This window comes from Dermacentor variabilis, chromosome 8 (genome assembly GCF_050947875.1).
Source record: "Dermacentor variabilis isolate Ectoservices chromosome 8, ASM5094787v1, whole genome shotgun sequence".
Lineage (NCBI taxonomy): Eukaryota > Metazoa > Arthropoda > Arachnida > Ixodida > Ixodidae > Dermacentor > Dermacentor variabilis.
In genome coordinates, this window is record NC_134575.1 from 11,207,688 (window position 1) to 11,226,939 (window position 19,252).

The window sequence follows — 19,252 nt, forward strand, 5'->3', positions numbered from 1 at the left end:
TGCGAGCTGGACTGTCATGCCTGCAGCCCTCTTGTACACTGGCGCTAAATTTTTCTCTAGTTAATTGTACGGATCTCTATGGCCAAGACCAGCGCTGTTTGTCTGTGCATTTGTGAGGTGTGACACAAGCAAGTTACCGTCACAAGTGCTTTTGTAACCCCGCTGCATGTCCGAATTGTTTCTGTCGTGTAGGGATCTTTAGTGCCTTTCTTGCGAGTCTGGGAACTCGTCGTTCGCATGCTGGCTGGACCGGCGTACTTTGATCTCCCGTTTTCGCTATAGCGTCAGTGCCCCCCATCGTCTGAGAATTTTAGTAGGAAGCTCTGCCAAGCGGAACGAACGTGCGCCGTCTGCATTGACGATCGTTGTATAGATCGATGCTCGGATTTCGAAACGAACTTTCGCAACTAGTGTGGCCGAAGAACGGGGACTGTGATCGCCAGTCTGGCGCTGCTTGTCGCAGGTGCTGTACGACGGGGAGCACGTGGCCTCGCTTGCCCGGCAGAGAGGCATGGCGCTGACTCGCTCGCGCAACGTGCTCCGCCTGGCGGACGGTGGCGGCGTCGGTGGAGTGCAGCCGCCACCGCCGCCGCAGCGAGAGTCGGCGCTCTTCCTGGTCAACCTCAACGGCGGGGTGCACCGCATCTGCGCAACGCTCGACGGTATACGACCACCGTTCACTCGGCACCGTTCAGACAACTTTAGGCATGGTTTTACACGGCCGTCAAACGCCCCGTATACGTCACCGTCAAAGCACCAGCGTCCGCCGTGAGATAGCGCTTCCTCGCCGGTTTCTTCTTTAAAACAATATAAACAATAGCATGTCTGTGACGCTGGTCAATGCCGCTTGTGACGTTGGTCAAGGCGTCTCGATGGGCAGTCCTGTTTCCTTGCCATTCCCTGTCAAAATGTACTGTCGCTATGTAGATGACACTTTTGTCATTGTCGAAAAGAAAAACCTGCATGCCATCCACGAGGCGCCTAATGCGTCCATCGTGCCATTCAATTTACATGCGAGACAGAGAATAGTAGCAGCCTAGCCTTTCTAGATGTGCTGGTAAGTCGGAGCGAAGGAGGTTGAGTGGAGACGGCCGTATATTGCAAATCTTGCGATAGTGGGAGTGCACTGAGTTTTGACACTCACCACCCTACAGAACACAAACATGCCGTGGTACGTACGCTCCTGTCTCGTTGCGATACGCTGTTCTCAACGCCAAGTTTGAGGGAGCAAGAATTCCCTAATGTTGCCGCTTTTTTGCATAAACGGAGTTACCCTAAGAGCTTTGTCAATGATACGCGACGCCGCATGCAGAAACCCCACGAGAGCAAGGCCGGAAGGCTGGCTTCCTCTGTGTGCATGCCCTATGTCCACGGTGTATCAGACGCAGTGCGCAGGGCCTTACAGCCTTTGAGTGTTCGAACTGTGTTCAAACCCTCGTACACATTGGCAAATGTGTTCCCGAAGCCAAAGGACCGCACACCTCCGGACGAGCAAAGTTGTGTCGTCTACAAGGTTGACTGCTCGGACTGGTGGTGCCAGCTACATTGGCGAGACGGGGCGGCGACGTCGTGCTAGACTCAAGGAACACTTAAGGGACGCCACGAAAGCCACCCATGCCACGCGTGCAAAGGCGGAACTGGTGGATCATTGTTTAACAAAAGGACACATGTTCGATTTTGATAATGTAGCCACGTTAGCACGGGAACACCGATGGGGCCCAAGAAAATTTGTGTACTCATGTTTTATCCGTCGCAATCAATCTGCATGCAATTGTAACCATGGCCCCCTGCCGGATGTTTACGTCAGTATTATACATAAATAGGATGTAGTTTCTCATTTGTTGCCATTTGTGCACTGACGATGCCTCCCGCATAGGTGGCGAAACGTCTATGTTTTCCTTATATGTTATTGTTAAGTAAAGCCAGTGATAACAACACGTTGGAGTATGATCAATGCCCTTAACGTTGCCGGTGTCCAATTTTTCGTGCACATTGATTTTCCTTTTTATTACTTTTTCTGCACTTCATTTTAAGCATAACTGTTGATTTCCCCTATGCTTTCCATTGCTTCACGGTCTGTTTTATTTCATCGCCATCATCATCATCATCATCATCATCATCATCATCACTACACCACCACCACCACCACCACTATCATCGTGGTCATATTTTTATCTACACTGTAGGACGAAGGCTTCTGCCAGCGATTTCCAATTACCCCTGTCCTGTCCTGGCTGATTTCAAGTTGGGCCTTCAAATTTTCTAAATTTATCAGCCCATCTAATTTATTGCAGTCCGCTACTGCGCTTCGATTATCATCATCATCATCATCATCATCATCATCATCATCATCATCATCATCATCATCATCAGCCTGGTTATCCCACCTATCTTTCTGCCGCCCCCTGCTACGCTTCCCTTGCCTTGGAATCCAGTCCGTAACCCTTAATGACCATCGGTTATCTTCCCTACTCATTACATGTCCGGCCCATGCCCGCCCCCCCCCCATTTCTTTATCTTGATTTCAACTAAGATCTCATTTACCCGCGTTTGTTCCCTCACCCAATCTGCTCTTTTCTTATCCCTTAACGTTACACCCATCATTCTTCTTTCCATAGCTCGTTGCGTCGTCCTCAATTTCAGTAGAACCCTTTTCGTAAGCCTCCAGGTTTCTGCCCCGTACGTGAGTACTGGTAAGACACAGCTGTTATACACTTTTCTCTTGAGGGATAGTGGCAGCCTGCTGTTCATGATTTGAGAATGCCTGCCAAACGCACCCCAGCCCATTCTTATTCTTCTGATTATTTCACTCTCATGATCCGGATCAGCAGTCACTACCTGTCCTAAGTAGACGTATTCCCTTACTACTTCCAGTGCCTCGCTGCCTATCGTAAACTGCTGTTCCCTTCCGAGACTGTTAAACATTACTTTAGTCTTCTGCAGATTGATTTTTAGTCCCACCCTTCTGCTTTGCCTCTCCAGGTCAGTGAGCATGCATTGCAGTTGGTCTCCTGAGTTACTAAGCAAGGCAATATCATCAGCGAATCGCAAGTTGCTAAGGTATTCTCCATCAACTTTTATCCCCAATTCTTCCCACTCCAGGCCTCTGGACACCTCCTGTAAACATGCTGTGAATAGCATTGGAGATATCGTATCTCCCTGTCTGACGCCTTTCTTTATAGGGATTTTGTTGCTTTCTTTGTGGAGGACTACGGTGGCTGTGGAGCCGCTATAGATATCTTCCAGTATCTTTACATATGGCTCATCTACCCCCTGATTCCGTAATGCCTCCATGACTGCTGAGGTTTCGACTGAATCAAACGCTTTGTCGTAATCACTGAAGGCTATATATAAGGGTTGGTTATATTCCGCACATTTCTCTATCACCTGATTGAAAGTGTGAATATGGTCTATTGTTGAGTAGCCTTTACGGAATCCTGCCTGGTCCTTTTGTTGACAGGAGTCTAAGGTGTTCCTGATTCTATTTGCGATTACCTTAGTAAATAGTTTGTAGGCAACTGACAGTAAGCTGATCGGTCTTTAATTTTTCAAGTTTTTGGCGTCCCCTTTCTTATGGATTAGGATTAGGTTAGCGTTCTTCCAAGATTCCAGTACGTTCGAGGTCATGAGGCATGGTGTATATAGGGTGGCTAGTTTTTCTAGGACAATTTTCCCACCATCCTTCAACAAATCTGCTGTTACCTGATCCTCCCCAGCTGCCTTCCCCCTTTGCATAGCTCCCAAGGTGTTCTTTACTTCTTCCGGCGTTACTTGTGGGATTTCAAGTTCCTCTAGACTATTCTCTCTCACATTATCGTCGTGGGTGTTACTGGTACTGTATAAATCTCTATAGAACTCCTCAGCCACTTGAACTATCTCATCCATATTAGTAACGATATTGCCGGCTTTGTCTCTTAACGCATACATGTGATTCTTGCCTATTCCTAGTTACTTCTTCACTGCTTTTAGGCTTCCTCCGTTCCTGAGAGCATGTTCAATTCTATCCATATTATAGTTCCTTATGTCAGCTGTCTTACGCTTGTTGATTAACTTAGAAAGTTCTGCCAGTTCTATTCCAGCTGTAGGGTTAGAGGCTATCATACATTGGCGTTTCTTGATCAGATCTTTCGTCTCCTGCGATAGCTTACTGGTCTCCTGTGTAACGGAGTTACCACCGACTTCTAATGCGCACTCCTTAATAATGCCCACAAGATTGTCGTTCATTGCTTCAACACTAAGGTCCTCTTCTTGAGTTAAAGCCGAATACCTGTTCTGTAGCTTGATCCGGAATTCCTCTAGTTTCCCTCTTACCGCTAACTCATTGATTGGCTTCTTATGTACCAGTTTCTTCCGTTCCCTCCTCAAGTTTTGGCTAATTCGAGTTCTTACCATCCTATGGTCACTGCAGCGCACCTTGCCGAGCACGTCTACGTCTTGTATGATGCCAGGGTTAGCGCAGAGTATGAAGTCGATTTCATTTCTAGTCTCGCCGTTCGGGCTCCTCCACGTCCACTTTCACCTAACCCGCTTGCGGAAAAAGGTATTCATTATCCGCATATTATTCTGTTCTGCAAACTCTACTAATAACTCTCCCCTGCTATTCCTAGAGCCTATGCCATATTCACCCACTGATTTGTCTCCAGCATGCTTCTTGCTTATCCTGGCATTGAAGTCGCCCATCAGTATAGTGTATTTTGTTTTGACTTTACCCATCGCCGATTCCACGTCTTCATAAAAGCTTTCGACTTCCTGGTAATCATGACTGGATGTAGGGGCGTAGACCTGTACTACCTTCAATTTGTACCTCTTATTAAGTTTCACAACAAGACCTGCCACCCTCTCGTTAGTGCTATAGAATTCCTGTATGTTACCAGCTATATCCTTTTATTAATCAGGAACCCGACTCCCAGTTCTCGTCTCTCCGCTAAGCCCCGGTAGCGCAGTACGTGTCCGCTTTTTAGCACTGTATATGCTTCTTTTGTCCTCCTAACCTCACTGAGCCCTATTATATCCCATTTACTACCCTCTAATTCCTCCAATAACACTGCTAGACTCGCCTCACTAGATAACGTTCTAACGTTATCTAGTTATATCTAACGTTAAAGTTCAGATTCCAATGGCGGCCTGTCCTTGGCACTAATTCTGTAACTTTAATAGACCACTGGTTATCTGCCCTACCCGTTGCATGGCCTGCCCATCTAATTTGTTTTCTTTATTAAGCTGTAACTAACAAAGAAATTTAGCCTTTATGATCTTTCAAGTTTTCTTACTCGATAATATAGGGAGGCTAAAGAGTTTGTTCATCAGTTTACTTGAAAGGAAGCCAATTACCCTCTGGTACTCGCAAACAATAATGTTTCTGACTTAGAAGGAAGCTATGATGTAGAACCATCACGCGTTATATCTATAACCGCGCTTGCGCAAAGTCGCCGCCAACGAATAATTATGTGGCTGTGTTGCAGCACTCGCTGTAGACGGCTAAACAAACCGCAAAACGAACAATGGTCATCCCAACTCTTTTTGCAGTTCTGACGAAGTGCTGACAAGGTGGCCTTTCCTTTCTTTCTTTCTTTCTTTCTTTCTTTCTTTCTTTCTTTCTTTCTTTCTTTCTTTCTTTCTTTCTTTCTTTCTTTCTTTCTTTATCTTTTTTATATCTTCTTTGCAAATCTTGTATCATAGGCACGATACCTTTTAATATGTCACGCCATTTGCTATGATTTCTACCATGTCTCTTCGTCCTATGTTTCTTGTTAGGTATGCGACAATGACGATATGGTGTAACTACTGTATCATCACGGCGGGCCGAACCTAGTTAAGCTGCCTAAACTATTTTTATCCCTTGTATTGATTCCAACACTCTTTTCTGGAAGAAAGGTGGTTGCCAGGAATAGAGGTCTCACCAATCAAGGTCCCAAGTTCGAATCGTCGTCAAAACCACTACAATTTTCAGGCTTGAAGTGACATCTGAGACCAGCAAAAACAGAATAAGAACCACCCGAGAGCCAGTTGGGCTACAGTAGTCTAGGCGTACCCAAAATTAGGAAGGCCCACTGTGCTTCAAAAAGAGACACTCCCTCTTCAGAACGGGAATCGGCTTCCCTTGCGTGGTATTTGGCCACTGCTTCCCTCGTAGATCTTGCAACCAACACCTGGCCCTCAGTCCTCAGCGAGTGGGGAACACCTCACCAGGACGTGGGGGTGAGATTTGCGACGTAGTGGAGCGTACTAAGAACCTCTGGACCCTGAACGGCGGCCACATGGGTAATTCGAGTCTGATTGGAGAGACCTTAGTCCTGCAGTGCACATGAGGTATATATGATTACTTTGGAATATGTAGAATCGACTTGGTCCGAGTTTTCGTCGTCTTTCTTTCTTTTTGCCGCAGGAGACGACCTGGCCTTTCTAGGCAATGAAGTCAAGAGCGCCCCTGGCGGCTGCATCTCCTACTACTCGTCCTCGGATGAGGAGCGCATCTCCACTCTCGTCGTTCGCTCGCCCTGGCTTGACAGTGATTTGCACTCCTACATTTCTCTTGGAGCATGCCTCGCGCAGCATTGCTGCTTAAATCGTGTTTGTTCTGCAACTTCGTTGCGCACTTGATCTGTTGCCTCGCTACGCAGTAGCCTGTGAAAAAAATTAAGTTTACCAGAGCACCGACTTATATCTTCGATGTTGCAGAAACTGCGGCACACGCTTCGCGCGCGTCAAATGGCGACGCTTAGCTAATGGCAAGGTTGGGAGACCAGATGTTTTAATTCTGTGCTAAAGTTGGTCTCGAGATTCCAGACCTCCGGCGTCATTGACATTATCGTGAAGTGGTGACATTGAGCGAAATTTGCCGACGTCGTGTACCAATATGTGGTTAGGTATGACAATGTTGCTCGTAAAAAATAAACAACAGCGTTTCTTCTGGATGCGCTACCGTGTGGCAGACGCAGCGATTGCAGGAACGGCGCGAGCCAGTGTGCTATTACTTGGTGTCGAAATTGCTGCTTAGAAACAAGTATTATAGTAAATTGTTTAACGCGCCGCGGTAGGCCATTGGCTGTGGCGTTGGATGCGGGGCTGAGTTCGAGGCTCCGAATTCGACCCCGGCCGCGGCGGCCGCATTTCGATGGGGCCGAATTGTAAACATGCTCGTGTACTTAGATTTAGCTGCACCCAGGTGGTCCACAGGTGGTCAAAATTAATGCCCAATCCCCAACTTCGGCGTGCCTAATAATATCAAAGCGTGGTTTTTACACGTAAACCCTCAAATTTTTTTAGGTAATTGTTTAGGGCACTATGGATGTTTGTCCGTATTCTTTTCTTATTAAGTTATGGGGATTTCGACCTTTGTTTAGCTAAAAAAAAATTACAGGTTAGAAATGTAATGTCGGCAGTACTTAAGGTAATTTTTGATGGCGTGGTGTACGTGTACTATCGGATACGTTTAGCCCGTCATACACTCGTATTGAAATTACCGTTTTACCGTGATACCTAAGCGTACACCAGAACCGCGTCGCTGGTGGCAACTTCTGGCGGTATCTCTTTACAACGAAGGAATGCGAAACTGTTGTAGCAGCCTGCGGCAATTTTCTGCTGATCTGTTGCCATAAATATTTTCGCGGCCACGCAACCGTTGTGCTCCAAAGGGTGTCGTACAACCGAATGAAGTGTTCAACTTTTGCTCGAGCGCAGCATCACAAGGCGTCGCCGCCAGGATGGTTCTCCGCGCCGCCTTATACCCATGGTGTTTGGAGGAGACACTAAACGCAGAGATTGCGACAAAGTCCATAGTTTGGGCACCACTCGTACACCCAAAAAACTACAAATCAATCAATCAATCAATCAATCAATCAATCAATCAATCAATCAATCAATCAATCAATCAATCAATCAATCAATCAATCAATCAATCAATAAATCAAACAATCAATCAATCAATCATGGGCACCATATCCATGCTGTGTCACCATATCCTTTTGGACTGCGAAGATAATGCAGGAGCAGGCACGAAACTGGGGCTTTACGGTATACGTATAAGAAATATGCCTTGTGGCAAGTCTCCACTGAGATAAAGAAAGGAGCCGTGCCATATTCAAATGGCTTGTTTTTACTCTTACCTTGTTACAATTTTTTTCATTTGGGCTCGTTTCAGCTAACGTAGTTAGCGTAATGGAATGTGCTATTCGTTGGCAAATTCTTTTCTCAATATGCACGTAATTAGCTGCGCATGAAAATTAGAAGTGCGAACTGTCACGTTATAAGGGTAGCATTTATCTCGCTGTTCTTCAGTGAGCAAGGCGTAAGCTCCAAAAACAGGCACCGAGTCTTTATGCATACTATACGAGGTTTGCTTGCGCCTACGCGTCTCCCATGCACGAAGTCGCGAGTCTCATTTTGTCACCGCCTTGCGTTGTCGTGCAGAAATGAAGAACCTGGCCATGTCGTGCTCCCTGGTCAGTTTGATCCTGGTCGGTGCTAGCGCTCTGGTCGGTGGCTTCGGCATCTGCAAGCGCCAGTTGTCCGCCGTCATGGTTACGGGAGTGATGTTCATTCTCGCTGGTGAGAAGGCCGTCTCGCCGTTGCACGTCTGCATGACTCGGCCTTACGCGAAGCGTGCCGTTCCCGGTGACCGTCGGTTACGTAATTACTCATCCGAGTCTGTCCTGCTCTCGCCGTCTCGTTCTCGCGTTTTACGCCCACTAATTACGAAACACCAGCTAACCTGCTCCCACGCCTTGATCAATTGCTTATGTGTTTACACAAAGGCACATTTAATGCATCATGTCGAACGGTGTGCGCTCATGATGGTTTTAACCAGACTTCCAAAAGAGAGAGAGAGAGAGAGAAATGCATAGAAAGGCAGGGAAGTTAACCAGAGGCAGTTCTGGTTGGCCACCCTGCACGGGGGAAGAGTGAATGGGGTAAAAAGAGAAAGAGAGCGGAAGGGGGAGATAGAGAGAAATAGAGACGAGCACTTACAAACCGCGTACACTACATAGGGGTAGGGGGCGGCGTTCTTAAGGTCTATCGTGAAGCCCCGCAGACTGCAGGAACCTTAATGACGCGAGTAAGGCCTTTAGCGTGGATGTTCTGTGGAAGTACTGACCTAAGGCTTTGAGTTCTCATAGCGGACGATTGTCCAACTGGTCCAGTACTCTGCACAGCACTCGTCTCTGGGCACTATATCGCGGGCAGACACAGATAACGTGTGCGAGCGTCTCATCGACGTTCCGTGTATGACTTCCAAAGTCATACGCGGTCCGAAGGTGACGGCGTCGTCCCCTGCCGACCTCTCTCGCGCAGCTGTGTTCGCCACCTTCACGAGCTGCTTCATGCACTTCAAGCGCACCGTGCCCCAGGGCGTGCTGACGGGCACCGACTTCGACCAGTCCCTGCCTGCGGAGTTCCTGCGCTGTCGCCGCTTCGCTCGTGACTGGGCCGCCTCGCTCTCCTGGCTGGGCATCGCCCTGTGCCTGTTCACCAGCGTCTTCTGGCTCATACTGGCCAGGATCATGCGCTTCTGAAGGAGGCACCGACGGCCCAGCATCTTGCTCACGTGGTCCCTCTCGGCCGTCCGCTTCCTGCTTTCGCTCGGACCAAGTCGTCGTGAACCCGAAACGATTCCGCGCCCGTGGTGTACGGAGAACGCGTCAAGCTCTCGGAGAGTAATTGAGTCGCGCAGTGAACTTCCGGGCCGTATTGTCAAGCGAATACTTTCGCCATCCGTTCATTGGCTGAATGATAAGAAGCCGACGTGACAACATTAACTAGTGAACGGGTACACTTGTAGAAGGCATTGTTGCGGACGATCGTTTTGAATATGAAAGGGTAAGATTGTCATCCACGTGGCAGTAGCACGAATCCACGAAGGAAAACTACACCAGTGTCCCAGAAAGAAAGCTTCGCATTTGAAGGAGATAACTTCGCGGTCAATGGATAGAGCTCGGGATCGACGCCTTTCCTGAGTGGTCTGTCATCTCTACCATTTGAGCTAACCTGGAGCCTTCTGGTTAGCTCAGATGGTATATATTTGATTCTGAAAAAGTCGTATGGTTTTCCTTTGTGTCTTCTTGGAGCTACAGTCCTGTGAATGCCAATTTAGTTTTCCTTTCGTGAACCTTGCTCCGTCTTGCGGGCCTTCGCAAAACTGACTTGCTACATTCAGCGCAATTACTTGTGACACACCTCGAGAGCCTTGCAAACATGCCTGCTCAGCGATGGTGACTACGCGTGAAAGCAGGTTTCTTAGCAACAAAAAGTCTTATGTGGAAAAGCCCACCTCATGTCGTCACCTGCGTTTTAAATGTGGCGTTCTGTATATTAAGCGTGTGTTGGGAGTGTGTGTACGCCTAACCGGTAGTGCTACCGTAGTATGGTAAGCACCGTTTTTATAAGCAAATGTATAATTAGGGCATGTCAGGAGGAATTGAGCTGAGCTCCGTAATTAGATGAACAGTACATCAGTTCAATTCGGTAACTGCTAAATACCAGCTATCTTGCTCCCGTGCCTTGGTTAGTAAATCACGTGTTTACGCAAGGAGCATTTAATAATACATCGTGCCGAATCAAGTAGGCTAATGATAGTTTTAGTCAGAATTCTCCAGTCATGCAAGTCCCCAAGCCCCGTTTATATCTCTGGCTATATTGAAGGTCAACGTGTAGTGGTTAATGGATTATGCTGCAACTATTCAGGCGGCAATATTTCCGTGCGTCATTGTTTACCGCCTGCTAAAAAGGAATAATAAACGTAAATCCTGTTTTAAGAATCGTAATGATTTAGATGCGGTTCATCTTGAATTACTTACTGTTCGTTTCTAGAACTCTTCTTTTGTGTGTGTATGTGTGATCGGCACAAATTTAGTTAGTTTTCTTGTCTCCAGGTGAAGGGAATGTCGGCCGATGGTTACACGTTTGGTTAATCGGCTTGCCCAGGTTCGGAAACTTAGAGCTTGTTGGTAGTTTTGCAACTAGTATCAAGCTTGAGTGTCTAGTAGCGACATGGCGACAAGTTGCTCTTTCAAATTTTGATTTACTGACGCTCATTGCAAAGGGACGAGCAGGCAAAAAAATTAAGTCTAACAGCAACCTTACGAAGGTGTACTGTAAGGACGAAAAGGTTGAAGGACCTCCTAGCGCTGATGTGTTCGCTCCGTAACGTTAGATATTAAACTGTGCACAAAGACATCCTAATCTCGGGTGTGCTCAAGCGGGTTGGTTGGTTCATGACGAAGCGGGTACTGAAAGGGGACTCTACTGGATGCTCAAATTATTGCACTATCCTTCTATATCTAGTAAAAAATCATTGCTCTGCAACTTATCACACCGTCAAAGCCAACTCACCCAAGCGATTCTTCTTTGCGAAGCAGTGAGTAACGCTGCAGAAACTTGGAAACGGCGGTAGCGGTGAATTATAGCGCACATGAAAACACAGCCTGTGGCGCATACACTGTAGATTACGTCGTGACGCTAGCGATTGCCCGTTGCTGCAGTGAGACCGCGTTTTGGATATTATACGTCATGCGAAAGGGAAACTGCCGCTCAAGGTTCGAGAGACAGAAACAAAGGGGGAAGGCAGGGAGGTTAACCAGAATGAAAAAAAAAATGGTTTGCTACCCTACACTGGGCAAGGGTGAAAGGGGAGGTTGAAAAATAAGAAAGTAAAGAAACAGCGAGACAGGCGGGAAGCACAGACACACAATCACGGTCAGTCAGGATCAGCGCACACTATCACAGCACAGGATCAAGTGCTGCACAACGAACGTCAGTTCAACCTACAGCCGCCTGTGCAGGCATGTTGTCCATAAAAACTGTAGCGGTGTCCTGGGTAGCTCGCTTTGATCACAGAAAACCATTTTGAAATGCCGATCTCATAGCTGAAAGTGACTCATGGAGAATACGGCCCCAAGACTCCTATCACGTCACGTGTGGTATGCGACGAAGTCATTGAACTCGTTTGACTGTGAACTCACAGATGCCGTTTGACTGTGAGGCTCAATGAAGTCGTTTGATTGTGGGCACCATGAATATGGCATGCCTTCTGAAAAGAAAAATATGATGCACAAGACTCCTGTACACTACGCGATGGTAAAGATAGAACAACACAAAACGCACGCGTCGTTCTTTCAAACATGGTGTCGCTCTGTTTAGCTCCGACAGCGGTCGGTGCTAAATGCTAAACAAAACGGCCACGTTGGAAACAGAGAAAACAGCACGCAAGACAACTACAACAGAGTGAACAACAAACAGAACACTGTGTTTGTGGTCCACTGTTTCGTATTAATCCTTCGCGCTGCTTCCCTTTTCCTTTCTGCGTGTGTTTCAATAAATTGCCAATTTGTCAAAGCTGCTATACTTGCAGACTCACTTTTACTAAGGGTTACCTTCTTATATTCGGCTAAACCAGGCCATAATAGTGTTCTTTTATAAGCTTTCATCTGTATAGTGCGCATAGGAATCACGCAACGTACAATTTTGCTAGAAACAATCTCAGCGTGTACAATACAGCGCATTTGAATGCCTCCGCCCTGTATGCTATGCATCGATGGCACCACGTTACGGCAATGGTAACTTAACCTACAGAGTAGCTCGCGATGCGCGGTGTTGTGATTTTTGTTCTTCTGCACACACACACACACACACACACACACACACACACACATATATATATATATATATATATATATATATATATATATATATACATACGTGTTAGCAACACGGGAACCTATTCGTAAACGCTTAGCTCAGCCACAGCTACGGTTTATTATAATTAGGCCTTCCTTAATGAGTACGTCGTACGAGATATGATGCAGGACACCTTTGTTGACTTACGTGTTTTCACGCAGGCTTTTGCGTCTGCTCAAGGAGTCACATCTTTGTCTGTCTATAGCGTAGTTAGTTCTATCACTTTGAAAATCCACTGTGTAGAGCTAAAACGTTGCGACCCTTGTGAATCCACAACAGCTTACATACAACTTGAGAGCAACTCACGCGGACTCATCGCAGGGCTGCTGACAACTATTAAGTCAGCTAAATAAATAAAACTAATGTCAGGAGCGTTTCAAAGCAAATAACCACAACACGTTTCTTTCCCTGCTGTTTAGTAATCTCGTAATTCACATCTGCCTTTCTCACTCGCCAAGGTGATAGGCGCATGGCCATCGCATGGGCATCGCAAAGCAGCGAAAGCACTTGAGCTTTGCCTTGAAGATGCTGGAATTTGTGACCAATATTGACTCTACTGCGTCGTGTGAAATTCTGTCTCATTCGTTTATCTGAGACACCTATCTACCACATATATATGTGAACTTTGTTTCAGTGAGAACTTTCTGAGAGAGACTCTTACTGTGCCAGATGTTCTTTTGTATAAGTATTACATATAGCTAGAATATATATGCTTTTCTTATTTTTTAACCTACATTATTAACCAAGTGAATAGGGACAGCGGCAGCCAAAAAATGATGACAACTCATCTGTTTAGATGTAGCTCAATAAAAAAGGAAAGGCTCGGTGCTCAATTTAGAATTTTTGCCCAAACGACATCGTACGATCGCACTTGTACGACTTTATTATTGCAAACTACATTTATGATAATGACGAATAGGAGGGGTGGAGAGAATTACAGCCTTCAAAGCGTTTCAATGTTAACACAAGTGATCCTGCTGGTCACGAAAACATCGTTAGTGTAGGACCTGTGACGTAGCACAACAATGTTGGTGAAAACCATTCCACGTCTGACGCACTTTTTCAGTTTGTCAGTTGATGCAGGCACCGGCAGCAGCGTCTCGGTGGTTAGGGTGTTCTGCGAGTGGTCGTGAGGCTGCGGGTTCAATTCCCGACCCCTGGCGGCCACCATTGGATCAGCGCAAAATGCAAAAAAAAAAAAAACGCTTGCGTACTTGCGTTTAAGTGCATGTTAAAACAACCTCAGGTGATCAAAATTATTGCGGAGCCCTCCACACTATGGTGTCTCTCATAGATTAAGTGCGGCCATGGGACTTAACAATCAATCAATCAATCAATCAATCAATCAATCAATCAATCAATCAATCAATCAATCAATCAATCAATCAATCAATGGGTGGAGGCCTATTTGCGGAGACTGCCTTTTATATATATCGCAAGAAACAAAATTTGAACGCTTCAAGTATGGGATAGAAGGCCCTACTGACAACCTTTCGCAGACAACTTGGACGACAAAGCGAGCGGATCCCGGTCCATGCGTACGCAAGCAGTTCTTGAATGCACTGCTTGTACCCATGCATCGCTAAGATTTGAAAGCGTACTTCTTTTGTTCCTCATTACATGTTCAGCACACTCCACCTTTCAGATAATAGGCCGGTATTCTGTGCAAAGTGAACCCTGCTGTAACACCTAAAGGGATACTTGAGAAAAACCTGGCTTCTGCTTTCTCGACTGATAAACACATTCTGTTCGAGAATTCGTATATAGCATCTTTCAAAGTAGGGGCGTAAAGGAACTGCAGCGAATAGCGCAATTCACTACCGCGCCTCTAGAGTAGTCTGCGGCGAAACGAAAGCACCCCCCTACAAAAAGAACCCCTCAGACTTCAGGAGTGTGGTGTGCCTGCCTAATTGGCGTCAGTTAATTTGCTTTAATTATGGTGCCATCAGGCTGGCTTAGGCAACTAACGAACTTGCCACGCAAGGCGTTTGATGTGCACGCTAATGAACGTGATGAGCAGCGGAATGTTCCATTAGTGTGTGGCGCTTCTGGCACTTCAAAAATGGTAATAAGGTTCAATGACACTCGTTAAAAGAGGAGATTATATTCGTGTCACTGCTCATTGGCTTCAATACCATCATCCTGTTTATACATATATATATATATATATATATATATATATATATATATATATATATATATATATATATATAGAGAGAGAGAGAGAGAGAGAGAGAGAAAGGAACTCCGGCAGAAATAACCTATGCTGGCGTTAATTTGATTAGCGATGAAGCAATGTAGCGCACCGTATTGCCACCCCCGAAAGACGTCATGCATGAGGCATGGCCTGCAACCGTGCTGCGCCCTCTCTCGCGCTTCCCGCCTCGATACGACGCTTCTCCGTATGGCGGTACGCGGCGCTGACATAGAGGCACTGCATTCCCCCTCTTGACACGCTGCGCCATCTACCGCTGCCGCCGCGAAGTTCACTCGTTGCGCGCGTCTGACTATATGTTCAGACAAAATGATCTTACTGCATGTGATGCGGGTTCGGTTCCGCCCAGCACCGGAGAAAGCGTAAAGAAATTTTCCTTTGCACACGAAGAACGGCACATACCATGTGCAACCAGGGTGTCGATCCGAAATTGTTTCGTGTTTGGCCTCGGCCTCCGGTTCACAATTCTCGGTCCGGCTCAGGTTCAGCTCTGCAGCGAAAAATTATAAGGGTTCGATCCGGTTAGGAACGTTGTGAAGCCGTCCATTCGCGCGCAAACGCGTTCAAATAAAAAAACATGAATTCGCGTTCCTCGAGAGAATAACAAACGCGTTCGAAGAAAAAAAAGTGAATTCGCCTTCCTCGAGTTGCCGCAAGAACTCGTGGTACATTTTGAGAGATAAGTTTTCTTCAGTTAGAACTATCGCGAACCGCTTTATTTTGCACCGTCACTTACTTTACACAAAATCACAAAAGATCAGGCGCCATGCACTGTTATATATGGCATGTCAGATTTGTAGATTCAGAGGGCTTCGTGGCGCCTGTGAGGCTATTAAATGCGATTTTCCAATGCGATTTTTGTGACGTTAGAGGGGCCTTTGTAAACGAATTCTACTCGAAGAAGCCACGCTCCGTTTATTGCAAGTTTTGAGCAGATCACTTTAAAAGAGGATGTAATTCGTTATTTCTCGCGCATTCGAGGAATTCTCGCACCATAGTGTACTTGCGGGTTTGGCAGCTATCTGACAGAAAAAAATGAGCAAGACAGCCAAACTATTGTTTCAGTACTGCGCTAAAGTTGCTTGCGCAAGTTGTCCACGTTTCGTTGTAAAAAAATGTATATGCCTCATCTAACACTTGACTATGTGTCAATGGTGTTCTTACAGCCGACAACTGAACTGACAACGGTGTTCCCTAGCGTTCTGTCTTGTGTGCCTGTCGCTGACGTCCATTGTCTTTTTCGCGCTAGCCATTCTGGAATGAACTCGCTCGCCACTTTGTGTGCATAGAGCGAAATCGCAAAAACAAAAGAAAAAAGATACATCAGAAAAATAAAAGACCAACAGATAATAAACTGAACATGACAGATGTGCATTTTCGTCCTCCTTTTACCCCTCTGCGTTTACATTTCTGCGTTCATTTTTGTGCTTTCAGCGCCTGTCTACGTCAGGTAGCAAGTGGTCCAGCCATCGGCGCTTTTCCTAAGCATTTGTAGAAGACAGTAGAGCGTGCGCAAGAAGGGTGGAGAGCGGAGTAGTGTTATCGTATAGGCTCCCTTGAGGGAGCCTGTACTGAATTAAGATGGTCGCCACCTGGTGCGTACAAGTGTTCAACGCGCGACCCAAACTTGTGTGCACTATGAAAGGTGACGTCGATGGCTTTGGCGCAGTCAAACTTTCTGATGTTCTTGAATGATCTTGCGAATGTCTGTGCTCTCCGCAAAAGAGCGCCTGAGCGCTTGAGCGTATACGAAGGGAACAACGCACACCGGCAACGCTTTCTATACTTGTCATGCATTTGAGCAAATAAAGATTTACTTGTTTTCTTCATTTGTGGCATTCTTATTTACACACTTTTCACGTCTACAAGGCCCGAAGACGTTATTTACGGGAGGCTGTATTTGGTTACATTGTCACCATCAGAGGCGGCTAAGACAGCATTAGCAGTAGGCGTGAGGCTTAGAAAGGGACATAAAAGGAGAATAACAAACATCTGCATACTTATTTAACGAATAAAGAAAAAATTACCGACGATTACGTTACTTCCTAATGCGAAATTTGAGCGCAGCAAATAAGCTGTTTCACCTTTTGGATAGATTGAGGCAAAGAAATCGAGCAACACATGTATGCGCTATCACATAATTTTTTTTTTATTTTTCACACGTATTCCTTTAACAAAGACTCCACTAACAGTTCTTGACAGTCATGAAGGAAGCTTTGTGGTCGGAGAAATAGACTGATATATGTTCGACTTGGTACACCAATGCTTGATTCTCAAAGACGAGATCTATACAAGTGCCTCGCGAGGTTGTCACAGCCGTGGGGGAAGCAGAGGCTAAGCGCCGCCGCCGAGAAGACCCTGCCGTTCGCGCCGCCGAAGCGGAGGCTCATCGCCGCCGTCGAGAGCAACCAGCAGTAAGCGAGGCTGAAGCAGAAGCTCATCGCCGCCGCCGAGAAGACCCTGCAGTTCGCGCCGCCGAAGCGGAGGCTCATCGCCGCCGTCGAGAGCAACCAGCAGTAAGCGGAAGCGGAGGGGGGCGGCGTGTACACCCAGCGGCAAACGATGGGGGCAGAAGCGCGCGCAGCAAGCGGACAACACGATAAAGGGAGGAGGGAAGAGATAGCAGCGACTGACTGATGCCGCTGACGGCGATAGTGAGTCAACCCCAGCTATCCGCCACACAAGAACAGGGGGGGGGGGGCCTTTCCTCCTCTTTCTGCATGGCGGCGACGGTGTTCTATGCAGTCACGTTATCTTGACTCTCTAGCGGCGTCAGCGGCATCCAGCGGTATCAGTCGGTCGCTGCTAGCGCTGGGGGGATGAAAGGGGGGAGGAGCTGGTTACGAGGCCGACGACGACGCCGACGACGACGCGAAACCCAGGAACGGACGCCAAAGAGCTGCGCTCTAAAAGAAAAAAAGAGTACCCAGCGCCGTATTCACTGTGCCAACGTGTGTTTTAATACATTAAAATTGCAGTGGTCACATTGTTCATGCCATCAAGGGTGATTCATCAAAACCATCTACCAGAATAATAGTTATCTTCAGCCTATCTTTATGTCCAGTGCAGTACGAAGGCCTCTCCCTGCGATCTCCAATTACCTCTGTCCTGCGGCAAATAATTGCACTGCAAATTTGCGCAGGCAAATTTGCTAATTTCATCACCCTACCTAGTTTTCTGCCATCGTCGACTGCGATTCCCTTCTCTTGGCACCCATTCTCTAGCCCTAATGGTTCGTCGGTCATCCATCCATCCTACGCATTACATGGCCTGCCCAGCTGAAGTTTAACGCGACAGCGTTAAGGAGCCCGTGCCACAGAAAATCCGGCGTCGGCGTCCGGCATCGTTTCGGCATAAAGACTTCCGAACCACCCACACCTAGGCCCTCCATGTGACGCAAGGGAATTACTAAAATTATTGAATTTCTCAAGCTAAAATACGTCGAAAAATTGCAAACTGTGACTTACACATAACCCACAGACATGACAGCTCTCGGATTGTAATTTGATTATACGACGAAATACAATTATGTTACGCGAAAACTCAAAGAAACCCCTTTTCCAGCGTTTCTACCATTCACAGAGCAGCCGCGGCGTCCGCCATTTGCGCGCTCCGGCTCGCGGGTGTCTTAGGGGCACGGAGGAAGGAAACTCAGGAAAGGCCCTGACGTCACTCTTTGTGAAGCTTAAGTGAAGCCGGAAGTTGGCGTTGCTCATGGCGTTGCTCCGCCTATCGGGCCAGCTCTCCTCTCTTGTTTACATTTTTCGCGAAACCACGCCGCGCTGCGCGCAACCGTGCTGCTCGGACCCGCTCGCTCCGCAGCAATACTAAACAATCGCTAGCACGTTAGCATGATTTCGCCAAAGAGGGCAACATTTCCCGCGGATATTCCTTCGTCCGTTGCCATTGCCGTGGCGCGGTACATTGCGTACAGCGTTGTATGCGCGTTCATTTCACGAACTTTAGTTCCTCGTGTCCCACCTGGCTACAGCAACATCCGGGAGAGCACGGTCCAGATAACGCAGCGCAACAAAACACGGAGACCAACGGAAACCTGCCCGCTCGGTGCATTTGCCACGGTACGAAACCTACAGTGCAACACGTGTGAGCGCACAGAACCAGAACAGAGCCGCCATTGTGGCCCGAAAGGCGTGGCCGCTACGGCAAAGAAATAAAAAATCAGCTAAAAAGAGGAGAACCTACTACGTCACTTCCTCCACACTTTTCTCCTAGCCCGCGGAGGGGGTAGGCCTCTCCTCAGTTTCCTTCCTCCATGCTTAGGGGCCATGGAGAGGCGCGCCCGGTTCTTTGCAATACCTCCAGCTGGCGCTCGCCTCCGTCGCATCGTGGCCCACGCAAGAGGCC

At 47.2% G+C, this 19,252-nt stretch overlaps 1 protein-coding gene across 1 annotated transcript in view; it reads left to right on the forward strand.

Annotated features, from left to right (window-relative positions):
• LOC142589613 (uncharacterized) overlaps positions 1-12,596 on the forward strand; it is a 31,580-nt gene extending 18,984 nt beyond the window's left edge. Inside the window, exons 3-6 of the mRNA XM_075701115.1 lie at positions 464-662; positions 6,386-6,508; positions 8,410-8,547; positions 9,292-12,596. Of these exons, the coding sequence (XP_075557230.1) occupies positions 464-662; positions 6,386-6,508; positions 8,410-8,547; positions 9,292-9,512 (681 nt within the window). The 3' untranslated portion in view covers positions 9,513-12,596. The remainder of the gene's footprint in view (positions 1-463; positions 663-6,385; positions 6,509-8,409; positions 8,548-9,291) is intronic.
• Positions 12,597-19,252: the final 6,656 nt, after the last annotated feature.